The sequence below is a fragment of the Aplidium turbinatum genome, chromosome 3, assembly GCF_918807975.1.
Source record: "Aplidium turbinatum chromosome 3, kaAplTurb1.1, whole genome shotgun sequence".
NCBI classification, from domain to species: Eukaryota; Metazoa; Chordata; class Ascidiacea; order Aplousobranchia; family Polyclinidae; genus Aplidium; species Aplidium turbinatum.
Genome location: NC_137474.1, coordinates 32,977,904 through 33,001,305, shown reverse-complemented (window position 1 = coordinate 33,001,305; position 23,402 = coordinate 32,977,904). Strand labels below are relative to the sequence as shown.

Genomic DNA, 23,402 nt, shown 5'->3' with positions numbered 1-23,402 from the left:
ATCTGAATACTTAGCGAAGTGGGGATGTGCTGCTTGACCATTTTTCACACTACGCCGCGTGGCACTACTGTTTGCTAGGGGTTCCACCAGACGCTGCCGGAAGGTCTTGTGCAGCGCGTGCAAATGGCACTACGGCTAATCTGGTTGCTAGGATCTCATTGCGATGTGTTTACATCACCCGCAACTTCATAATCTCGTTTCACAATGAGAGTTTCATAATGTATTCTGGCCAGCGCGACTCATCCGAATTACCCGCTTTCGCGTTGGTTGGAATGGCTACCTGGAATACAAGCGGAAGAACTTCGCCAAATGGTGATCACTCATATCGTGAGCAGCATCGAGAACGAGGGATCAGAGAGAGAAAGCGAAAAATCAATGAATGTCATTGCAGAGGTTGAAGAAACTTTATTTCAAGAGCTCTATGCCCTGAAAAGAGCGATGTTGGTGCAGTGGACATCGTTAAAATAAGATTTATAGCCTATATGCTAAGCCATCACAGCACGCTTGGAACAGTGATAGCCTACCTTTCCGAGTAAACGTTGTCAAGACTTGTTTTTAAAATACAACACACCAATACCATTCAGCTCTGCTGTGGAACGCATGTTTTCGCTTGGAAAGGACATTCCCAAACGCAGCAGACTTCAGAAAAACGTTTTAAAATGCTTGTGTTTCTACAAACAAATAACTAATAAGCTAAAAGCAGCTTATACAATACAGTCTCAAAACATAAAACCTGCTCTTTATTTATAGCTATTGTTAGCCTACACTTGGTTGAAATACTTCCGTTTTGTGAGACCCTGGCTAAACTAGCGCTGACGCCGTCAATTTCTTTAAGAGCTGACGCAGTACTTTACGTCGTAAAGTTTTCAGGCAACTCGCGCTGACGCTGACGCCGTCAATTGATTTCATTGACGCGTACAACACTGGATGAAATCCAAACCGCCACGAATCTCATTTCGGTCATCGCATGCAAACAGACTACGAGTCTGGCAGACAAACCGAAACGGAAAATTTTCATTTCGGGCGCAATGAAACGTCATGAAAACGTAGCCTGGCACATACTACTAGCGGACCGGTACCTCGTCCTACTTACATTCACATTTGTTGTTGCATGAGCAACATCTTCGCGACTCCCTATAAAATGCTTTGCGACCCCCAGGTTGGGAACCACTGGGTTACAGAAAAATGCTTTAGGCCTACTGTCTCGCTTTCTTGGAAAATCGGTTGATCGCATAAGATTTGTCCAACCTTAAATGCTTGTGATACGGCAAAGATGTTCGATATTGGCAGCCAAAAATGTTACAGAGAAAATCCAAGATATACTTTTGCATCCGAGATCATTTGATAGATTCAAAAACTTTTAAAGAAGAGCTTGCATTCAGAAGGAAACTCCACAATACCAATTTTTTTACCTACCTTCAGCACCTTGCTATGTTGAAGTTGTATATTTTGCATTGAACTCAGCGTCTTTTTTTTTCAAGAAAAGTAGCCTACTAGCCTACATCATTCTTTTTTCTCCTGTTTTTAGGTTTTGCGTTGCAAGATTGATACAATTGCAAGTTTAGCAAAGTTTTTTTTTTTCGTTGGCACCAGGTTACTTGTCGGCAAATAAACAAACACTGTTGTATACCTGATTTCGTTGAAGGCAATACGGTAGGCCTACCACATACAAAAACTGTAAGCGTGCAGCAGCCTATTGATGAGATAAAAGGTCAGTTATGAACTTACGTAGTTTTTTTTGTCGCAATAGAGCGCTGGTCTACAAAACAAGAGTTTTTTTCTGCTGTTTGGATTTTGAAAACTGATTTAAGGTAATTTTGAGGTGCTGAATCCAAATCTGAACTCAGGTTTTTACTATCAGATTTTTGAGATATGATATCAGAAATATTTTATTTTTCCAAAAGTGGAAGACTTGGCGTTGCGTTTACCACCAATATAAGCAGTGACATATCGAAAAGTTAGTGTTAAGACAGGCTAAAATAGCTTTAATAAGGTGAGGCTACTGGACAAGCCTTGCCATAAGCATGCTTAAATCATTACACTGGTCTACAAATTTCAACTTTTTTTTTCAGGTTTGGGTTTTGACAACTGATTTTGGCTAACTTTGGGGCGCTGAATCCGAAAATGAACTCAGATTTTCTCTATCACATCAAGTTTTCTTTCTATCGTTGCCATTATTAATGAAATTGACCAATTTTTACCCTTTTTAGTGCAGTAAAATGTCAAATATAATTATTTTCTGACAGCTATAAACTTTCAAACATAGAGATATTTTTACACTAAATTCATAAATTGGTTCAGATTTCCTTTAAAATAAAAAAAATTCCAGTTATGATAATAATCGTAATAGGACATAGTGGAGACTGGAGATTGGTAGCGTTGAGTTTTTCCATGCTGGCTTGAACTCCCTGTCTTGGCTTTTCAGGCGTTATCTGTGGGTCAGCTGCTATCTCTGTGCAGCAGGGTTACCAGATGTAAATTTGGCAAGGAGCCAACTGCACGTTCAAAAAAGGCCAAAAAAGAGCCAACTTTTTAAACAAGGGGCCAATTTCGTTTATCGCAACAATATAGAAGGGCTTCTTCTAGAAATGGGATTACCACAGTATGATGCAGACTAATGGAGACTTTTCATTGATAGCTCCAAACAAAGTTTGAAGTGTGTTCTACTTCACAATGGTAACGTGTACGGTTCTATTCCAATAGGACATTCGGTGACAATGAAAGAAGAGTATCAGAACATCAAAACCGTTCTTGAAAAGTTAAAGTACCATGAGCATGGTTGGCTCATCTGTGTAGATTTAAAAATGGTGAACTTTTTGCTGGGGCAACAAAGTGGCTACACCAAATACCCATGTTTCCTATGCTACTGGGACAGCAGGGCCAAGGATCAGCACTGGAACAAAGAAGAGTGGCCTCCAAGGCTCACCTTGACACCTGGAGACAAAAATACCATACGTGATCAGTTAGTTGATATCAAAAAGATCCTCTTGCCTCCTCTTCACATCAAATTTGGTCTCATGAAACAATATGTAAAAGCTTTGGATCATGAAGGAGAGTGTTTTAAGTATATATGTTATGCTTTTCCTGGTCTCAGTGAAGAGAAAAAAAGAGCTGGGATTTTCAATGGACCACAAATCAGGCAATTGTTAAAAGATAAAATTTTTGTAAAATCAATGTTGCCATTCGAGGCTAGAGCTTGGAATGCTTTCGGTGCTGTTGTGAGAAATTTTTTGGGAAACAGAAAAGCAGAAAATTATAAAAATCTCTTAAGGGAGCTACTGCTTAGCTTTGAAAATTTGGGATGCAGGATGAGCATCAAAGTTCACTATTTGAAAAGCCATGCGGATGAGTTTCCAGAAAACCTTGAGAAAGTTAGTGAAGAACAGGGTGAACGTTTCCACCAGGATATTAAAATTATGCAGGAACGTTATCAAGGTTGGTGGGATTGTCATGATGGCCGACTATTGTTGTAGTTTTAAAAGAGAAATTCCAGATGCTGCTCATAAAAGAAAGTCCCTCAAAAGAGCCTTTTTAAGCTTATAAGTGAAGAGTTCATATTTATGAAAGCTCTTTTTTTGACTGTTTCTGAACTCGCCCTGCCCAAGTCCCTTTGAGTCAATCTTTATTTTGGCACTTTGCTATTTTTGTGTGTGTCTTCAGAATTTCTGCACTCCATTGGAATGTCTATGTGCATAATGTGTGAACTGTAGGCTATAATTCAGAAAATACCTTGTCACTGTCCTATCGACATGTTCGTCAGCATAATGTAGCGTTTGATGTTATTATGGTTGCTCTTTTGCATGCCTATTTTTTATTCCAAGGCATGAAATTTTAATAAAGACGACGCAAATTTGTGTGAATATAATATAGAATGCTTGTTTGTTAATTAAAGCTAGATTATTGCAGGTAAAACAGTGTTTATTGCATCAGAATTCCTTGTTTTGACAACAGAGGGGGGGCAAAAATTGATTTTTTTCAAAAATTAGGGATATTTCATATCTCAAAAACGTGATGTGATAGAGAAAATCTAAGTTCATTTTCGGATTCAGCGCCCCAAAATTAGCTAAAATGGGTTGTCAAAACCCAAACCTGAAATTTTGTGTAGACCAGTGTTATGATTTCATGCAAAACATTGACGGGAAAGGGGATCAGTTATTTTTTTAGCTTGTTATTACTGCCTTGTAAATTGGCCTAATGTTGCTTCGAAAACAAATTAGTATCAAAATTGTAGTTTGTGAGTGCATCACATGGCCTGGATTTCTGAATATAGCACAATGCCTATGTGTTATAAACGCAATGTTAAATCTTCCGCTTTTGACAAAAGTAGGCTAACAATTTGTTGTTATCATATCTCACAAACCTGAGGTCAGATTCAGCACCCCAAAGTCATTCTAAATCAATTTTCAAAGTTCATACAGCAAAATCGTGTAGACCAGTAGTGATCTATCATCACGAGTTATTTTTTTCAATTCAAAGATAAGCTCACTTCATGAACCAACCGTTCAGTTTTTGTTTTATACTATTCTGACAAAAATTTGAAAATCATGCACCCATAACACATGATTCTATCAATATCAGAATTTGGCATGGAGCATCCGAATATTAAATTTGAGTTCTGTAAACTCCCAAACCAGTGATGACGATTTTTTCATGTCCTTGAAATGACGTCAAAGGTATTCGTGACGATAACTTAATCGTGCGATTTCAGAAAAATTTACCAGAGTATTGTAACTAGCTTGTCTCATTGACAGTTCCCTATCATGATCCGAATTAACTGCGATGATCTAATTTTTTGTGGAAGTGTAATTAAAATGATATTTAAAGATAAGCCACCTTTTCTTTGAGCTGGGGTGTGCAAGTCACGACTTGGTACACTTTCCTCCAGGCTATAGAATATCGACAAACGTATTCGCAACAGGCCCAAGCAAAACTTACGCGGCTGAATTGGCTTTTCAACGAAACGCGTGACATAGCCTTGGTAACAACCAGGCGAGATTGAACAGAAATTTTCTTGTTCTACCAATGAAGCGAAGGAGTTTTTGATGTATTAGAAAGAAAATCCTTGAAATAATCTTCAAGCCTGCGAGAAGATTTTTAAACTTGTTCTACTTACAAAATTGATTTTATACACTCAAGATTGGTGTAGGTCTACATTAAACCTACTGCCCAGAATAGATGATCTCTGTGGCTAGACCTCATTAAAAGCAGATAAAACTGAAAAACAACACAAAGATAAGATTACATTTACTCTAAGATAGAAATAAAAAACAATTGCAACTTTTCCTGTTTCCATGCATCTCTCGCCATGTGATGTTGATTTATTTTAAAGTGAAAGTGGTTTAAAATTTACTTTTGTGTTTAAAAAAATATTACTGTAAATCTTGTGTCCCGCTATTTCTTTCTTTTCATGTGTTTTTGATATAACAAAGGTAAACTAGGAGAAAATCTCTCTGCCGAAGTTTTATCGCAAGTGTGACCGAAAGCTTTCAAGACGTTCGTACGCCTTTTGGTTGACATTTATTTTGTTAGGAAAATTGAAATATAAACATGATTCACAAAGACAAACCAAAAAAATCAGTCCTCCCACCATTGATGCAGCGTTTCCAGACGTTGAATCAATGTAAAAAGGACTGATTGTTTCAAGCAAGCATCACCAGAATTGAAATAAATGTTCAAGACCGACATTTAAATGTCGTTAAAATATTGTCAACTCATTCAGTGGGGCATCTTTACAAGAATCATTATTTCAAAATTGAAGGTGTACTCATACTTTTGAGTAAGCACAGCAAGAAAACTGTACATTTAACGTGATTCCAATATTACCTTTCCCTTGCAACAGCATGGGACGGGTTAACGGCACAAATTGACAAAAAGGTCCTAAGCCCAAAAAAATTCGACCGAAATAGAAAGTTCTAAAAAAGCAGAGCCATCGTGACAGACACAGCGGAAATTGAATACAAGGAGCATCCGTTGCCTGCTGAACAAGCACTGAAACGATTTTGTAAATTAATCGTGAAGTTAAAAGCTGTTAGTAGAAAGCAGGCACGAGAAAGAATGACGTGTATATAGTGAAGCAAGTTAAGTATAATCTCAGTCAGCAAATCCCGTCATTTTTACATTGATCCAACGTCTGCAGACCCTGGAGCAATGTAAAATTGACAATTTTGCTGACTGGGTTATAAGCGTTTTCCTTTTTTGGGAACGTTCAAATATTACGTAACGCCTTTTTTCCAAATTTTTGACCCCCCCCTCCCCCATGTAACGCCAACGTAACGCTTTTTTCAATCCCCCCCTCCCCCATGTAACGCTTTTTCACTACGAATTCAGCACAAAAAACTACCATTCCGTACTCGAAAGCGTTACGTAACGTTTTGCTTGAACCCCCTCCCCCCCGATGTGACGCTAACGTAACGCTTTGCATAAACCCCCCCCCCTCCCCCTCGAAGGCGTTACGTAATATCTGAACGTTCCCTTTGCTGATGCTCTGTGCCCTAATATTCAATGCTCGCTTTGAGAAGAACGTGTTGGGAAACTTTGAAAGACCAATAAAATTAAATTTATGAACGACATATTCTTGTTTATCCAAGACGAGCCAATGAGCGAAATGATTCAGGAAAGGACGCATACAAAGCGTTTTTATTTCGATATAAACAAGTGCTCGAAAATTGTGTCCAAATTTTGCGTTTCAAAAGTCAATGTTTTGCTCTAAAACTGTCTTTCCATGATAAATAAATACTGCTTATAAATCCAACAGTGTGAAATTAATCAATCTGACACTGCATGGGGAAGCATTGGGATTTATATTTAGCAAAATCTTGGTAACGTTTTTCATTCGATTTTATTTTTAAAGTCTTGGCAAAATGATTTGGGCTTTATCAAACTGTCTACACGCAAGGCGCTGGGATACTGTCCATTTCTGAAAACTTTTGGTTGCAAAGAAAAAAAAAAGTTTTATGAAAATTTTACCAAATATGGATATAGACTGCCAATCCTCGCGCATAACTAATGACCAATGTTCAAAGGCACTTGAACATTTGAGGAAAACAGACGAAAGAATCTCGATAAAAAACAGAATTTAAGTATTTGTAAAGCATGTTTAGTCTTGAACTGAATTGACGAATGTCTTAAATGTATTTCCAAGTGAAAATACAAAGCAAAACGCACTGTAAGAAAAACACGTGTTAAGCAAATCGTACAGTTAAATCAACACGCCGAAAACAAACAAGTATAATACTCAATTTATAGAATATACAGAAAAATTGTGCACCATGTTATAAGGTAAATGCTTTAAATATAAAACAATAATATGGTAGACTATTTACATAGAACATTGTAACAACCAATGTACGGAAATATGCGTTGCGAGACCAGCAACCGTGTTGTTAGGGTAATAGGCAAAGAACTCAATGCCCAAACCGAAAATAACCGAAACGTTATTTTTATTGCAAAACCATAGTCTTGGAAATTAACAAGTAATACTTATCAACTAGACGTTTCTCGCTTAGTAGCAGAAATACATTTTACATCAGATAATGTTTTCTTCGCGTTGGCTTTTTAACATGAAAAATCCTGGTATGTGTAAAAAAAACAGGTGTTTCTTTAACTGCATCGAGGTTACGAAAAGTAGCAAACTCACATTATCAAATCCAATTTTTGCTTGGCAACTTAACTAGCCAGCAAATTAGTTCTTTTCACATCGATTTGACGTCTGCCGACGTTGAATTAGTGTAAGAAAAGACTGATCTGCTTGCTGGGTAAGCCCATGCAAAGCTAATATTTTACTAAAAAACGCAAACGATGATTTTGAAAGCCATGAAGAATACAATAAAATAACTTTTATTGAAGTGCAAAAGGTACTGTGTTTCATGAGCAGAGCTGTTCACGCTATTTTAACACATCAAGAACTGATGTACCATATCGGTTGAAAGCAGTGGTTTCAGACTACAACACAACAAAATATGGCATGATGGACGACAATGTATTTTCGCTTACGTCAGAGAAGGGTGAACGTCACTAATTCAACAACCAATCAGTTTTTCTGGAACTTCAGTGAATTTTCTGAGCCACATCAAGTTAGGTTTGCTCTTTATTTCGCTAATTCAAAGTAGTGAAATGAATTTAATGCGACATCAAATTCCCCGACGCAGTGCGAAGGCTCATTTTATTACAATTTCAATTTTACATATTTCACTACTCCATCTAAATTTGTCTCGCTGACAAATGGCGCCCAAAATTCACCACAGCATGAAATAAACAAACGTGAAAGTAATGACGTCAGCACTATGCCAGCTGAAAACGTGCTTCGATGACGTCAATGAGAGCGATGCGCTTTGTTGCGCGCAACAGACCAGCAAAGCCCTTGGCAATTCACATTGTTTTTATGCTTATTTAAGGTTGAAAAAATGTCCATGAGAGAAGAAAGAACAACATAGCTTGCGTGTTTTGAAAAGGAACTTGTAAAAAGTGTAAAGTTTTTTGGGTTGAAAACAGGTAGAATAACGCTGGATTATTTGTGCTTCGCCACATTCAGTATTCAATATGTTATACGGTATTTGAATCATGTAAAAAAGCACTGGTTTGTTGGCTGGAATGTGATAACCTCATCTCAACATCTCATCCAGTGTAGTAAATCTGGGGTGGTAAAAGGATAGACCTTCGGCTCCAGGGGCTCACACGACGACGACGAACATCGCAATGTCTATGTCACTATCTTCAAAAAGCCTGATCAACTGATTGGCTAGAAAATGTTTGATCAGTCACACGAATTGGCTTAAAAAATAGTTTTGTAGTAAAGAGCACGAATCGATCAACATTGTTAATTTCATTTCTCGACGAACCAGTAACTAGACACACGTAAGCCATAGCCTCAGGCTTCATCCAAGGCATTGCTTGAGTGATTTGGCCACTCAGCTTGGACGAGTGACCTGTAACACAACAGCAACGCTCCAAGACTTAATTAATACCCAGAAAGCGGCAAAAAACAAAAATCATTGTAGCACGGTTTTGTATTCTGTGATATGGGATAATGGAAGGCAAGTAGGCACAATCTCATAAGGATCTTTAAAGAAGTCAGTCGTGTCTGATGGACGAAACGTCAGAATTAATGTGATATAGTGGTTTAGTTATGCCACCCGGAAAAACGTAACCCGCTTTAAACACCTCAAGAAATGTTAAACACCAAAATAAAATAGAAATACCACACGTACATGGCTAACGTTTAACGTGACCAAAGGAACAAAAAGCAAATGCCCGTTAAAGTAACAACACAGACCCGAACACAAAACAAGCATGATTCAAGAACTGCATGATGTACCAGAATATATTGTATCGCCCATGAGTGGCTGATTAAGTCAATACAGTCTATCACAACGCATGGAGATTGTAGAATCAGAAAGAGTAATAATTCCCCACAAAGACACGCAATTTGAATTTCGTTTAAAATAAGGTACTTTTTACAATGCTACATCATATGTTTAATTTACTTATAAGTAAAACCGTGCGTTAGAAGGATTCCTATTTTAACTCATCTAATCAGACACTTTTATTATGGTGTTTGTAGAGAACTCCATTCGTGGAATAATATTATTTTCAACTTTAAAACACGCACAAGGAAATTTATCGCTAACCTTGCATTTATGTAGATACATTGGACCTTGTTTACCACTTTTGTGTGGACAAAGGAAGATTTAAGTGTTGATAAATTTGATAAACAAAACTATGTTAAAAAAAAGAAAAAATTAAATCGTGTTAATTTCTGGAGGCAAATTACAGGTTCCAGCAAACTGCCATTATGAGTAACATCCCGTATTGGCAATTGAAACACCCATCATTACTCTAGCAAGAAAAGTCGTGACTTCCAAAGTAAAAACGCAAGTTAAAGAGAGGAAAGGTATGTTTTTGCCAAACTCAGAACAAGATTATCTAATTGAACTATCCTCACACGATACAGAAGAGCCTGAGGGCAACACGAGCCAAAAAACGTGACATGCTAAAGACAGGCTTGACTGTGGATGCGCCAACACGTAATACCACGTTTAAGCAAGGAGTTAATGGAAAAAACTAAAAACTTGTTTTTATGTGCTGTATAAACTATCCGCAAAACTAACCACCAAGACATCAAGAAAACAACCCATTCTCCCAAACCACATTCCTGCGTGGAAGCTTTCATAAGCAAACTCAAAGACACCATCCATAAACAGTCACGAAGTCATTTTACAATGCAAAGAAACTGGACAAAACAAGCTCAAAACGTGATGGGTTAGGTGTATGGCGATTTGGATATCTAATTAGCCATAACCATCATCACTCTTTGCAAAACTTACACTTTTCGTATACGTTTGGTCAGGGGATTACGAATGGCTTGTGGTCTATTCGTGGTGAAAATAAAACTGCTTTCTGTCATTTAAGACGCTACTAAATAAGAAATTACATTGAATTTGGTGAAAAGTATTCTGCCAGAAATCAAAATCATTTAAGAGAATAACCAGGGTTTTAAACACGGGCGGACATGAGTTTTTTGATATGCTGTAGCAAATCGATTTATCAGCCTACGTTAAGTAAATCAAGTCGTTCACCACTGCTTTTCAAGATTAATTTTACATGATCAGCTCAGTAGAAACATCAGTAACTATACTTGCTTGGGTCGGGCAGCTACATAAAATGCAGCCTTGTTTTGCTTGGACTAACAAGCAACTAACTGATAGAAAAAAAACATACAACACTTCATTTATCGTACCCTTAAAAAAAGAACAAGCACCCTTCATGTCACTGATTATTACATTCTTAATTCCAAAAAAGCTTTGCAGTCTTTGCGAATGTCTACACACGAAAGGTAAACTTGTGCATCGTCCAAAAGAGCCAACATTCTCAGACAGCAAAACCCATCATTTTTCCATTGATTCAACATCTGCAGACGTTGATAACGGATGTTGTTGTCTGAATTGGTGCACCTAATCGCTTTCACGCAAGCATAGCTTGATGACTTCTTTGGGTTCGCATAAGTTCGGGTTGGATGACATGACCTTAGTCACAACGCTAGGATCCAGTAACCCGCATAAGTTTTGATACAAATGATGTCGCGGGTGTTCTGGACTGCTCAACGGTGGACCCCGGTTGGGATTGTGCCGGTTGAGAATACTTTGAGCTTGTGGTGGCAGTCTTCGTCCATTCGGAGAATAATTAGCGTTAGGGAGAGAAGGAGAATGGAACTGTTGCTGGATATTCAACGGGACTTGGTGGCCGGGTGAAGAATTGATACGGCGAGTCATGTTACGTTGCGGGTAGGTTTTAGACGTGGAGCTGTTTGACGAGCTCATGTTTGAATGAAGGGGCGTAGACATTTGACCGTCCGGTAAAAAATGGTATGATAACGATAAGGAACCATCAGAGCCAGTTGAAGGGCTCAAAGATGGTGCGTAGTATGGTGTCTGAATCATGCTTTGGTGTACACGGGGAGCTGAGTGTGTGTTATTCGACATAGCGTAAGAGTAGACCAGTTGCTGCGGCACAGACTGATACTGTGCGTCGTTGTAACTGGGATGGTATGCTGGTCGCGCGGACATGTTGTAAGAATTGTTTGAGGCCGGAACACGTTGATAAGGTGTGGCCATGTTCATGTGCTGTGGTTGAATGCCTGCCTCTCCATTGCGTCCATCGAACACCTGGATGTTGCCATGTGAATTGCGCTGATAATGCTGAACGTTTCGCTGATTAACGATAGGATTTTCCACATTCGAATGGTTATCCGAGTGAAAATCTACCATGCCGACTTCCGAATACATGACCTGTTGCGGGGGTACCTTCGAAGCGGGGAAGGAGTTTTGCGGACGAGATGGATCAGTCATCACAGAATATGCTTGTCCTTGCGCGTCATAACACACCTGATGTCCGTTGGGAACGGAGTGATTGGGTGTAGCGAGTTGAGAATGAAGACCGTGCATTTGACCAGATATCGTGAGTTTTTGAGCTAAAGAATCAGCTAAATGGTTAGGTGAGGCTTGATACTTGGAGTAAGAGCTGGCAGCAACCGCTTCGTGAGAACACTGACCGTACGGTGGGTTTCTATTAGCTTGGCCAGGAAATGGAACAGACTGCATGTTCTCAATGGATCCACAACCATTACATTGGCAGTGACGACGACAGCAGCTTTGTTCGGGTAGTGGAAGGTTGTCGACGCGCCCTTTAGTCAACCTCGGGTTATCCAGTTTCATTCCACTCGAAGACGACGTCGGCCTTTCATTATTCTGCTGGACTTGTTCACGACATTCATTTACAGACTGAGAAGAATTCTGGGTGCTCTGAAATAAAGACCACAATGTAAAAAACAAAGATCGTCACGCAAAGTACAAAATTCACCAAATTTATAGCGAGAGAAGAAACTCAATACATTGTGATTTCTTTTAAACTCCTGCGGAGATGAGAAGCTCTTGGATCCATCACGTTTTGACACAGCTACTTTACATGTATTCTAATTGCACAAGCAAACTTCTAAGTAAAATTGTTTGATTTTTCCAACGGTGGTTATAATTTAAAAAGGACAAGCACGGTATCTGGTTTATATAATCTGAACAAAATTTGATTGACCAGTGCGTCATACCCACCAGCTTGGCAGATTGAACTGTGCTTTGCTGTCGTGAGTTTGACGAAATTGGTGTGTCATGAGTCATTAGTTCGCTTGCTAGCTGCTCAGCCAAATTTGAAGCCTTCATTCTCTTGCTTGACTGTTCTTTCAAGCTGTCCGTGATCGATCGAGAGGACTCAGGATGAAAATACTTGCATTTTTTCCCGTACGTGCACTTTTTACCTGATTCAATATGGAAATTAGTTTCCATACGGTACTGGGAAGCTGCAGTTGGAAATCAAACAATGTGCGACTTAGCAGTTGAACAAGGCAAAGTGTTCGAGAGTTATGCAAATTTCGAAGAAAATCCTATTTTTGTATGTAAAAGAGATACTTTTTGAAACTTGCAGGTAAGTTTGAAAATTTAAATCTTATTAGACAAGGTTCGCCTCAAAATGTAGATTTTTGAAACATCTATTCAATATTCATAATCGGTTGCATGTTGTTGCCGGAGCATTTGCTGCCGCATCACCTTTACTTTTGCAATCGATGAAAATTCGCCCTGAAAAGTCAGTGAATACGAGAGATCACAGATGAATGAATTTAAAATTATCTCAACAACAAAGGTTCAATGCAAAACAAGTCCTACAGCTGAAAATGACACTCCAAGGACAGCTAACTAATGCAACAAAGCTTTGTGACTAAAAAAACGTTTGCATATTTAAGATCAAAAGCAAATGCTCTCGCATTAATTCGTTCCTTAATACTTCATGAAGTCATGAACTAAAGCATGTATCACAGCTGCAATATTTACCATAAGGACACTGGGGTTTTCTTTGTTCTTCAGAGGCTGGTCTTTTGCGCAAAAAGTTGTCGATTATTGGCCCATTCCTGCCCAATGGATCGTCTGGGGGCATGAACCTAAAAAGTACAAGCATTGTCATGAAGTGTGACCTTCAAAACTAAACTCATAAGACCTTCAGAAGGCTAACAGGTTTTGGCTCGAATCTTTTTTTTTGCAAAAGCGCAAAAATTGCCCGTGACGCATGTACGTTGCTGCTTTGAGTTTAGTATGTTTGCATTTTGTAACACCATGCAAAAGTCAACCAATACTAAAGCTGTGAGATACATCATAACATAATTTTTTTAAAATTGCAATGAAGTACCGTACTGAAAGCTTGAAGTTTTAAAGCAGTGTCTCCCAATATGGAGAGTGGAGACCACACATACATTGATTTTAAGAAAAATTACTAACATTCATATATATTACATTGCATATATATAAGAGTTTAAAAACATTTACTCAGAGCCACGTTTAGAAGTTTAAAAGTTAGCAAGCTTGACAATTCCTTGAAAGGGGTTCGTTACTACAAAAACGTTGGAATCAATCGTCTACTAAAACAATATAAAAGTTGCTTTATAATGCGAAAACTTTGGCCATTGGCCTCTTACCTATCACTCACAAAAGAGTACATCAGTACTCGTTTTTCAATCAATTCTTTCCATTCTGGCTTTTCGCTTTTCAAATCACGGAAGTTGTCGTTGCTGACAATAATTCCATCAGTGTCCTGTGCCAGTTTCAATATGAATCTGTCGTCATAACACGTCACGCGCTTCCCGTCAATGCACCTGGAAGGCGTGTACACCAAGATGTGGTCTTCCTCCAGCTTTGTAAGTATTTCACGATCTGTAGAAAACACGTAATAATTACGTCAAGCAGACTTTAAAATGATCACTTAGAATTAATACAAACAAATTTATTTTCACACGAATCAGTTCAATCATACACAGCTAAAATCGATTTCGCTCAGCTAGAGCAGCTACATCATCTTCAGTTAAACTTATTCAAATAGAATTAGAATTAAACAGCTTTCAAACTAAGGACAAGTTTTTAACATAGAGAAACTTACAGGAAAAGTTGCGGCCTGAAATTAAATCAAAAGTTTTGTTTTTAGCAATTCATTTTACATTGTATCATACAAAGCATTATTTAATGTCCATAATTCTTTTTTGGAAAGCGCTCGCAGAATTTCAGTTAGTTGTCATCCAAACGTATTTTCTCAACCACAAAACTCGTTTAATCTTTAGAGTAATTGGTATGATATAACATTGACGGGTGGCACACCAAAAGCAGATATAACAACAGTAACCATAGGCTACAGCATTGGTAAAAACATAAAATTACGTTATCACTTTCTTTCAATTGAAACAACCCCATGAAGTGAAGTTATAGCTGCATGAATTAAATTTATATATATATATTTTCTTCTATTAATATTCTTCTCACATGTTAGCTCCAGACAAGTAAAAAAACGTTTTGAAAAGATTGTCATGAATTGTCAAATATCATTATGAACCACTTGAAAACTTTTTTTTAATTCACGATACTTGACACGCAAGAAAAGGGGGCGGTTCACTAATGAATATGGTTTAACAGGAAAAAGAATTTTCACAATTGGTACCAATTTGAATATATATCTATTATCTGAGACACTTTCGTTTCAGTCTGTTACAACGGTATAAGATAAATTAAAACTGAAAACATATGTTTTCTACCATTCACCCAAATTTACCACTCTAAATTTTGTGTATATCGCAGAAAGATAGCTTGCTTAAGTTACCATAATATAATTGCATATGACTGGAGACAAAATTCCAAACACAGTTTGTTCAATTGAAAAACATTGTCACATCATGTTGGGCGACAAGCATTTATTTACGAAAAAATATATATATATATATTTTCCATGAGTAGTAATTATGTAACATGTCTTATAAACATCAATTCCATAGGCCAGCGTTTCTTAACCTTTTCGGACTCTAGCACCCATGTAAACAGGCCTGACCAGTCTAGCACCCCCTAACTATTGTTGACATACGACTACTACAGTGCCGACCAAAAGTTTAGTAGAGGCCGAAATTTTGACATGCCTTCAGATCGCTGACGATATATTCTGTAATGAAGTCTATTGTTGTTTAACAAACTGTGCTGTTGTTTTAACGAAGTTGATTCAGGATTTGGTATTTGACTTTCATTCACCAACAGAAATTCAATTATAATCATATGTAAGTGAATCTACTCTCTTAAAACAACAGCACAGTTTATTAGGCGACAAAAAATACAAAATATACCGTCAGCGATCAAAAAGCATGTCAAAATTTCGACGCCGCCATTTCGCTGCCAAACTTTGGCCTGCACTATTGAAAAGAAAGCGATGTACAAATTGATCATTTTGTTTATTCTTCAATACTACTATCGTCATTAGTGATAAAAGAAATAGGAAAACCCGAGAATAGTGAAAGAACATGGACAAACTTAAGCATACTTAAGTTATCCAGCTGGGTAACTATAGTTACACATGTATCAATGGGATTTCTGTTGTTGCTTATGTGTGACCAATTTCTCTATTCGAGGTTTCGTGTTGGTCAAAGCCACTCTCATATCGTGGAGCAACCCATGTGGAAGGCGATTCCTTTGTTTTTATTTGGAGCATAGTGGAAAACGCCTTTTCACACAAGTAGGTAGTCGGAAATGGAACAATCAATTTTAGTGTTGCTCGTGCCAATGCAGGATATGCTGTCAACTGATCACACCAGAAATCAGGAAGCGGAAGGACGAAATTTTGTCCAACAACTCTGATTCACCTGCATGTCAATCAGTTTTAGTCTATTATCATCACTCATGTCTGCCAAGAAGGGCTGCTGTATCCACTCTGGATACGGGTGATTTGTGGGAATGTATTTTTCCATGATGGTTTCTAGAAGCGAGAGGTGAGCAACAATATTACAACAAAGCACCCACCAGGTAAGTTCGAACAATCTACTCAGGATCAATTTGCGTACTTGACTGGGAGATGACTACAATAACAGCAAATCATGTTGGCTACTTCGAAACAGAAATCATTGATATGACAACTGCTGATACTGGCAGAAAGATCAAAAAATGCAGAAAAGTAAAATGGCATTTTTTTGTATTATACTGCATGCATTTAGCACCCCCTACAGTCTATTCCAGCACCCCCAAGGGGTGCTAGCACCCCCGGTTAAGAAACGCTGCCATAGGCTATTGTTCAAAATCAACTCCTCACATGAAAGTTTTAAAGGGCTTAAAGCAGTGGTTCTCAACCGGGGGTCCGCGGACCCCAAGGGGTCCGTGAAGCGATTTCAGGGGGTCCGCGAAAGTTTCCGAGTTTTAGTCATGATTGATAAATTATGAAATTTAAAAATTGTTTGTGGTTTGTTTATGTACTAGCCTACAGTGATTCTCAAATTGTAAGTCGCAACGCATTGGTGCGTCGTTTGAAATTGCAAAGGACATGGCACAAAGGTTTGGTTTGGTTATAACTAAAAATATCATTTAACTGACTTAAACCTTTTTAATAAGGCTATGTTGGCTATGTGCAACTTAATTCTTTTGAGACAGCAGATTGTTGATATGCTTAACTTAGACTGCTGACTAACGTTTGCATTTCCATCACCACTCACAGCTAGTCAGCAGTCAATAACCACTCACAGTTTTGCAATGACTGCGATTATAACGAATTAATATTGATTACAAATGAAAAAAGGGAAAAATTCTTTGCAACGGTCGCAAGTAGCCTATTCTATTAACTTTTGATAAAATTTATAGAAAAAACATTTAAATCAGTATACAGATTACTGATGTTTGATCCTGTGTGTCAACATATAGCCTAGCTCATAACATAAGTCCATCTCATCAATCGTCAAAAGCGTTGCGAATTTAGCAAATTCTTCTAAGTAGGCTATGTTTTTTGTTTATTTGTCATATCTTTATCCTGCATTGCGGGAAAGCGGACTTGAGCGCTATGCATCGGTGTACGCCTTCCGACGTACACCTGACCCACGCTGCAGCCGACGGCAATGTCTGTTTCCGGTTGTCTACTCTATTTATGACTTAAATTTGGTACTACCCATTACTTGAAATCGATCACTGGGTAGAGGCAATTATCGTAAGGTTTCTTGCCCAGAGAAATAACAGCAAGTGCGGGTGGCTGGAGTCGAACATGCAGGCTCTCGACTGCGATCCCAACGCGCTAACCACTCGGCCACTGCTTATGTAGTAACATAATATTATGATTCCATAAGGAGACGCAATATACCAAAATTTCAAGTAGAATTTTTAGGGGTCCGCGATCGCTTCGAAGGCACCAAAAGGGGTCCACCAAGACAAAAAGGTTGAGAACCACTGGCTTAAAGGTTTATACCGTATGATCTACATTGGAAGCTACCTAACCAAAGTCTATCAATAGCCTAATAGCCAGCAATTGTGTAAAACAATTTCCAATTACAAAGCACTAAATCGGATACTTATAAATGAAATTATGCATCAACAACTGGCCATAAAACACTCAACAAAAAATTATCCACTAAACACTTTTATTTACTGTAACTCAATGCCATATTACAAGTCAGTACACAAGTACGAAACATTAGTTGATGAAAATTGATATAAATGAGCCAGCAAAAAATTACTAAATAATTTTTTTTTTTCAAAAATGTTTCAAAGGATGACATTTTCAACTCGTCTGATTGAGTTGGAGGTTCGACATAGCTTTTTGTGACGGTAGCAATATAGCGTCGAACGTTTCTTTATGCACCAAGGAAGGTAATTGAACCTCGCAATTTCAAAACCATTTTTTTCCATGAGAAAGTCACTTTGTAGAATATAATACACTCAGGTACGTGAATTTGATGTTCGTTTGCCTTAGAACTTATGTGATGAGCGCAAAAGAGAAATGTTTCGCTTGAATGAAGACGGCATAAGCAAGCCGTTCGATGAAAACAAGTTTACAGTAAGCAAGCTGTATGGAGAAAAGCGTTTATCTGAAACGTCACAACTGCTCAATGTGAGAATGTTTATTTCATTCTGAGAAAACATCCACGTTGATTGAATTAAGAAAAGAAAAAAAAAGACTTTTCTGGCAGCGGCTCCCAGCTAGAAAATTAATCTTTTGATATTAATCTAACGTCTTTAGGAATTGAATCAATGTGAAAGAAACGGATTTTAACACAGGAATTATTAAATCCGTTAAGTCATTATCTGAGTTTGCAGCAGTTGGTGCTTGACTACTGACTAGGCCTACTTCTACTTGTGTAACAAACTCACTCAACAACAAAATTTTAATCCCACATCTTTCTAGTCAGCAAACCTTGTATTATATGTTTTAGATCGTTTTAAGATAATTAGTCGGGGAAACGATGTAAAAAAGGCAACTTAGGTCTCGGTTGGTCATTGTGGAATACTTGGCCAATAATTTCAGAACAAAGCAGGACAACTTTATTTCAGCAATAGCTGTTTGTAAGAAAATTACAAAGGCTGCCAAGGAAGGTCCTTTGGCAAACAAAAGTATCTCGTTTGCCTTTTTTACATTGACGGCCATGCACGGTTGAATACCAGAAGTTCATTGTGCTGCATAGCTACAAGAACAGAAAAAGCCATCTCACACAAAAGTTGAGTAAAGTTTGCAAAAATACTTTGATACCATGGCTATTTGCTATGTTTGATACACAAGTCAATCACAGGCAAACGTAGTTGCGGTTGGTGGAAGACATAGAAATTACGTTTCAAAAAAATTAACCATCATTCATCACTAAACAAAAGAAAATTAACTTTGCAAATATATTTCAATTATCGATTTTTGGTAACATGCACTAGGTTACTAAATGAATGTGAGTCTTGTTTGAAATAAGGTCAAAAAAAAAAAAAAAAAATTGAAACTGGACTATGATGGTCAAAAACTGTACGAAGCTAAATAGTAGTCTTAGTTCTTAAATAAAAGACTTAACTCAAACCAATGCTGAATTATGTTATATTATTGTGCACCAGTGCACTAGTGCAGCCTGTTGAAAATACGGGAACTTATTTGGGAACAATTGTTGGACAGAATGGCCCGTTTCGGTGAGTCCGATTTGGTGAGTTCCCTATTCGGTGAAAGCCTTTTTTGGAGAGTTCCCTATCCGGTGATTTTTTTGAAATTATTGGGTACCGTAGCCTAATTATCATTGCCATTTCAGGGTTAGGGTCTTATTTCAACGTTTAGCAACGTTAAACTTGAAACGATGTAAAAGTCGCAATGATAATTAGGCTACGGTTCCAGATAATTTTCAAATTTTTTTTAAAAAATCACCAAATAGGGAACTCTCCAAAAAAGGCTCTCACCGAAAAGGCTCTCACCGAATAGTAGCAGACCCATAGGGAACAATTTCGAACTGACAACTTAACAATAGGTTCGATGACTGATGAAAGTAGGTTTCTGTAGGACGTTCGAATAAAATTAATGAACCCGTCAGTCGGGGTTTTTTTGGGCAAATGCGGTAGCCTACCGGTTCTATATTAAACGCAAAGTATAAAAATAATGGTGCTTAAACCTGGATAACCCCAACAACCGGCAAGCATAGCAAAAAGGCTGCAAATACTGGTGTACCAATGCTAGCGGAGACAAACACTGGGTCTCATCTACTAAAAAAGGGACAAACGGATGAGGATGATCAATGGTATTAGCCCAAAACATTTATGCAGCTTGCCAAAGGGTAAGAAAATTAGCTCCCACTTTTGTGCGTATACATTGATTTGATTTTTAGTCAAACAACATATATTATATATACCTAATACTTGTTTGCAGTAGTGCAATGTAAAAATGCATAGAATTACCTCGAATGGGAGCATCTGGTCTTCGTGACTCTTTCCGGTAAGTAGGAACAAAGACAGTGATATCACTATGATTTCGTTTCCGAAAAAAATCAACAGCCAAAAGAATTCCTTTGCAGGAAAAAAACTGCTTGTTTCCATGGCTACAAAACACATCATTTAGTTGGTTATGTTAATTTACGACAATTGATACGAAGTGATCTAGTGATTTTAAAATTTTTTTGCCAATTTAGACTTATTTGAGCTTTGATGAATGCGTCAACGAACTCTAATAAAATTGGAATGTTACTGTACATAAAAGAAAATAAGATGAAAAAATTAAAACACTTCTTCAAATTCAGCTAACACGAGTTTACAATTTACATATATGAGCAGACTAACAGTTTACATATATGAGCAGACCGCCATTATGCAAATGTGACAATCACAAACTACAATATGAGCATAACATGATGAAAAAACAAAAAAGTTCATCTGGCACAAGGTAACGACATATTATGATACAATATGAACACTGTGGTGTTGTCAACTCACTGTGACATAAAAAATAAATCTTTAACAGATTCCTTTTTACAAGTATTATAATATATACCATATATTATAATGGTAATAAGCTACAATGTGAGAATCTGATTTACCTCATTGCAACATTACTTCCATCAATAACAATTGGACGTAGATTTTTATAATCGTCCTCAGGTATAGCTTCTTCTTCTTTATGTCCATTCTCAAAAAGTAAAGGGCCACGTGCTTGCAGACCATTGTCAGCCAAAGAATCTATTCCTTTGGCAGCTAATGGATGGTCACCCTAAAACAACAATTATATATATATTATTATTATATAAAACAATGAAAACTATTAATACTACAAAAAGTGCTCAATGCTAAGCAAAAAGGTAAAGCAGAGCAAATTAAATCAAATATAGTTATTCCTATCTGAAGCCTTAACAGCCTGTTTCACCTAACGGATCATCAGAAGGTCTTATTCAAATAGAATCTATATATTACTGAAAACATTAACAGAATTGGTATATGGGCAATTGGGCATAGTATCACAACATGACACTACAGATTCTGTAAAGACTTCTGTAGTACAGAAGCCTTAACTATTTTTTTAAATGACAAGTCTATGCAAAAATAACATGCACTTAAAGCTAGTTACTATACAAATTCATCAAAATTTACACTATTTTGCTTAAGTGAAAAACTACCGTACTGTACTTTAAAAGTACATACTGTAGCACAATAAATGTTGAAAAAACTTAAATACAGTTTCAGCAAATTGGGCACATTACCGGGTACCGTAGGCTACAGTGTATGATCAAAATTCAAGAAAGAAAAATAACGACACAACCGAATACAAGCATTTATGCTTTGGTAAGCTTACCTCAAAACAATGGCTCCCGAATGCATCATTATAATCAGAATGGCTCAAAGGAATTCCAGAAGAATTATGTAGCACTGGAGCACTTTGCAAAGAAGATAGTTCAGCAAGAATATCGTTTTTACTTGCTTTCCAACTAAGTTTCGAAATAGCAGCTCGAATCTGCCAAAGATTTAATAAATGTTGTGATCAAACACTAGACTATAAAAAACAATCCAGTTAACTACATCAGTACATCATCCATTGAAGCTTGTTGGGCATTTGATTTAATAAGGTTATGTAATTACATGTCTATTAACAAGTGATTGTTAATGGTGTAAGATTTGCAATTCTTCTGCAACTATGGTTGTGTTGATGAGGTTCTTGCTGGATACCATGCTTTTAATATCCCTTTACTACAGGAATTGGTGCATGCCAGACAATTTTAATTGAAAATCATCATATGACAGCACAATCAGTTTTACAAATAGAATTGAACAAGCTAACATAATTAGCTAAAACATTACAGCACATGCTTAGACAAATGTTCATTGTTTCTCTTTTGTTATCAAGAATTCAACAAAATGATTCAAACATGTCATGGATTGTGTGCAGTAGGTCTACAGATTTTGTGCAGCTTTTTGTTTGAACATTTTGTTACTTCATATTATGTTATAAGAACTTTGTGTATATACTTTCTAAGTGTTGTTAATTTCAGTTTAAAACTTATATAAATGTAGTATATATATAAATACAGAACGAAGGCTTACCTGAGTTGGTGTATAACCAAACATCAGACAAAACTCTATTTTAATGGCAAGATCTTGCCAATCAGCTTTAAGCTCAGGATTTGACTGGTTGTTGGCAATAACACGAGGCTTTAAAACATCATAAGTTGATGTTGCTTTCGTAAATGCATACTGATGATCTTGATGTGAAGTGTCATGTCCATTTGTATACAAAGCTTTTGACAATGCACTTGTGTAACAAGAATCGGGTGTATGAGGTGATGACAGAGGAAGTTTAATTAACGAAGAATGGATTTGCGGCTTTTCATGTTGGTACAGAAGATGGGCAGTGCTATTTACAGGACTGGCATAAACACTACCCATTGAGTCACAAAAACTTGGATTTTCTGTAGCTCTTCTTGGAGATCCATTACATGTTTCTTTTGACAAACACTCATGGCTATGACAAGTCATAGGACTTGTTATACTAACTGGTGGAATGCTTTTACAATGTTTAGTGCCATGTTCAACAGTTTGCATTGGTATGGCATCATTACTAGTTGAAACTGTGGCTTTGCTTTCAGAAACCCTGTCAGAGCAAACAATATTCCCTGAACTGTGATATCCACTGTCAACAATACAATTAGAGGCAGAATTTATCTTATCAAATGTTGATTGTTCTTGTTTTACTGCATCAGAGTAAGCAATTGAAGTTTCAGTGCTACAAGAGGTAGCATTGGTATATTGTTCCATACTTCTGTCAACGTTTACAAATCATATATCATTACCATTTAAATATTGTACTTTACAACAACAATTTTGTTGCTTACACATATACCTAGGTAGATATTTGTTACAACCTAGAGATTTCTTCCTATTAAACCAAATATAAAAAATGCACTTAGTGTGAAGTAGAAAACGGCAACTAATGCGAGTTTCATAGAATGTAAGGGTCACCACAGATCTGCTCAGCGATACCTGATTAAAGGAAGGCAGTGGCTATTTTTTCACAGTTGTACCGTATTGCAACATAAAGAATTATATATAATTAAAAAAAGTGTTAAGCGCTTGAAAAACTTGTGA

The 23,402-nt window shown here is 37.3% G+C and overlaps 1 protein-coding gene across 1 annotated transcript; it reads right to left on the bottom strand.

Moving 5' to 3' along the window:
- Positions 1-7,108: 7,108 nt before the first annotated feature.
- Positions 7,109-23,072, bottom strand: LOC145766727 (uncharacterized). The gene is made up of 8 exons (XM_082578433.1): positions 22,362-23,072; positions 21,616-21,774; positions 20,867-21,036; positions 20,232-20,371; positions 14,012-14,246; positions 13,374-13,480; positions 12,600-12,802; positions 7,109-12,296 (listed from the first exon to the last, which is right to left on the bottom strand). Exons 1-8 carry the CDS (start codon positions 23,070-23,072, stop codon positions 10,950-10,952), a joined length of 3,072 nt encoding a protein of 1,023 aa, XP_082434559.1. The 3' UTR covers positions 7,109-10,949.
- Between the last annotated feature and the right edge of the window lie 330 nt (positions 23,073-23,402).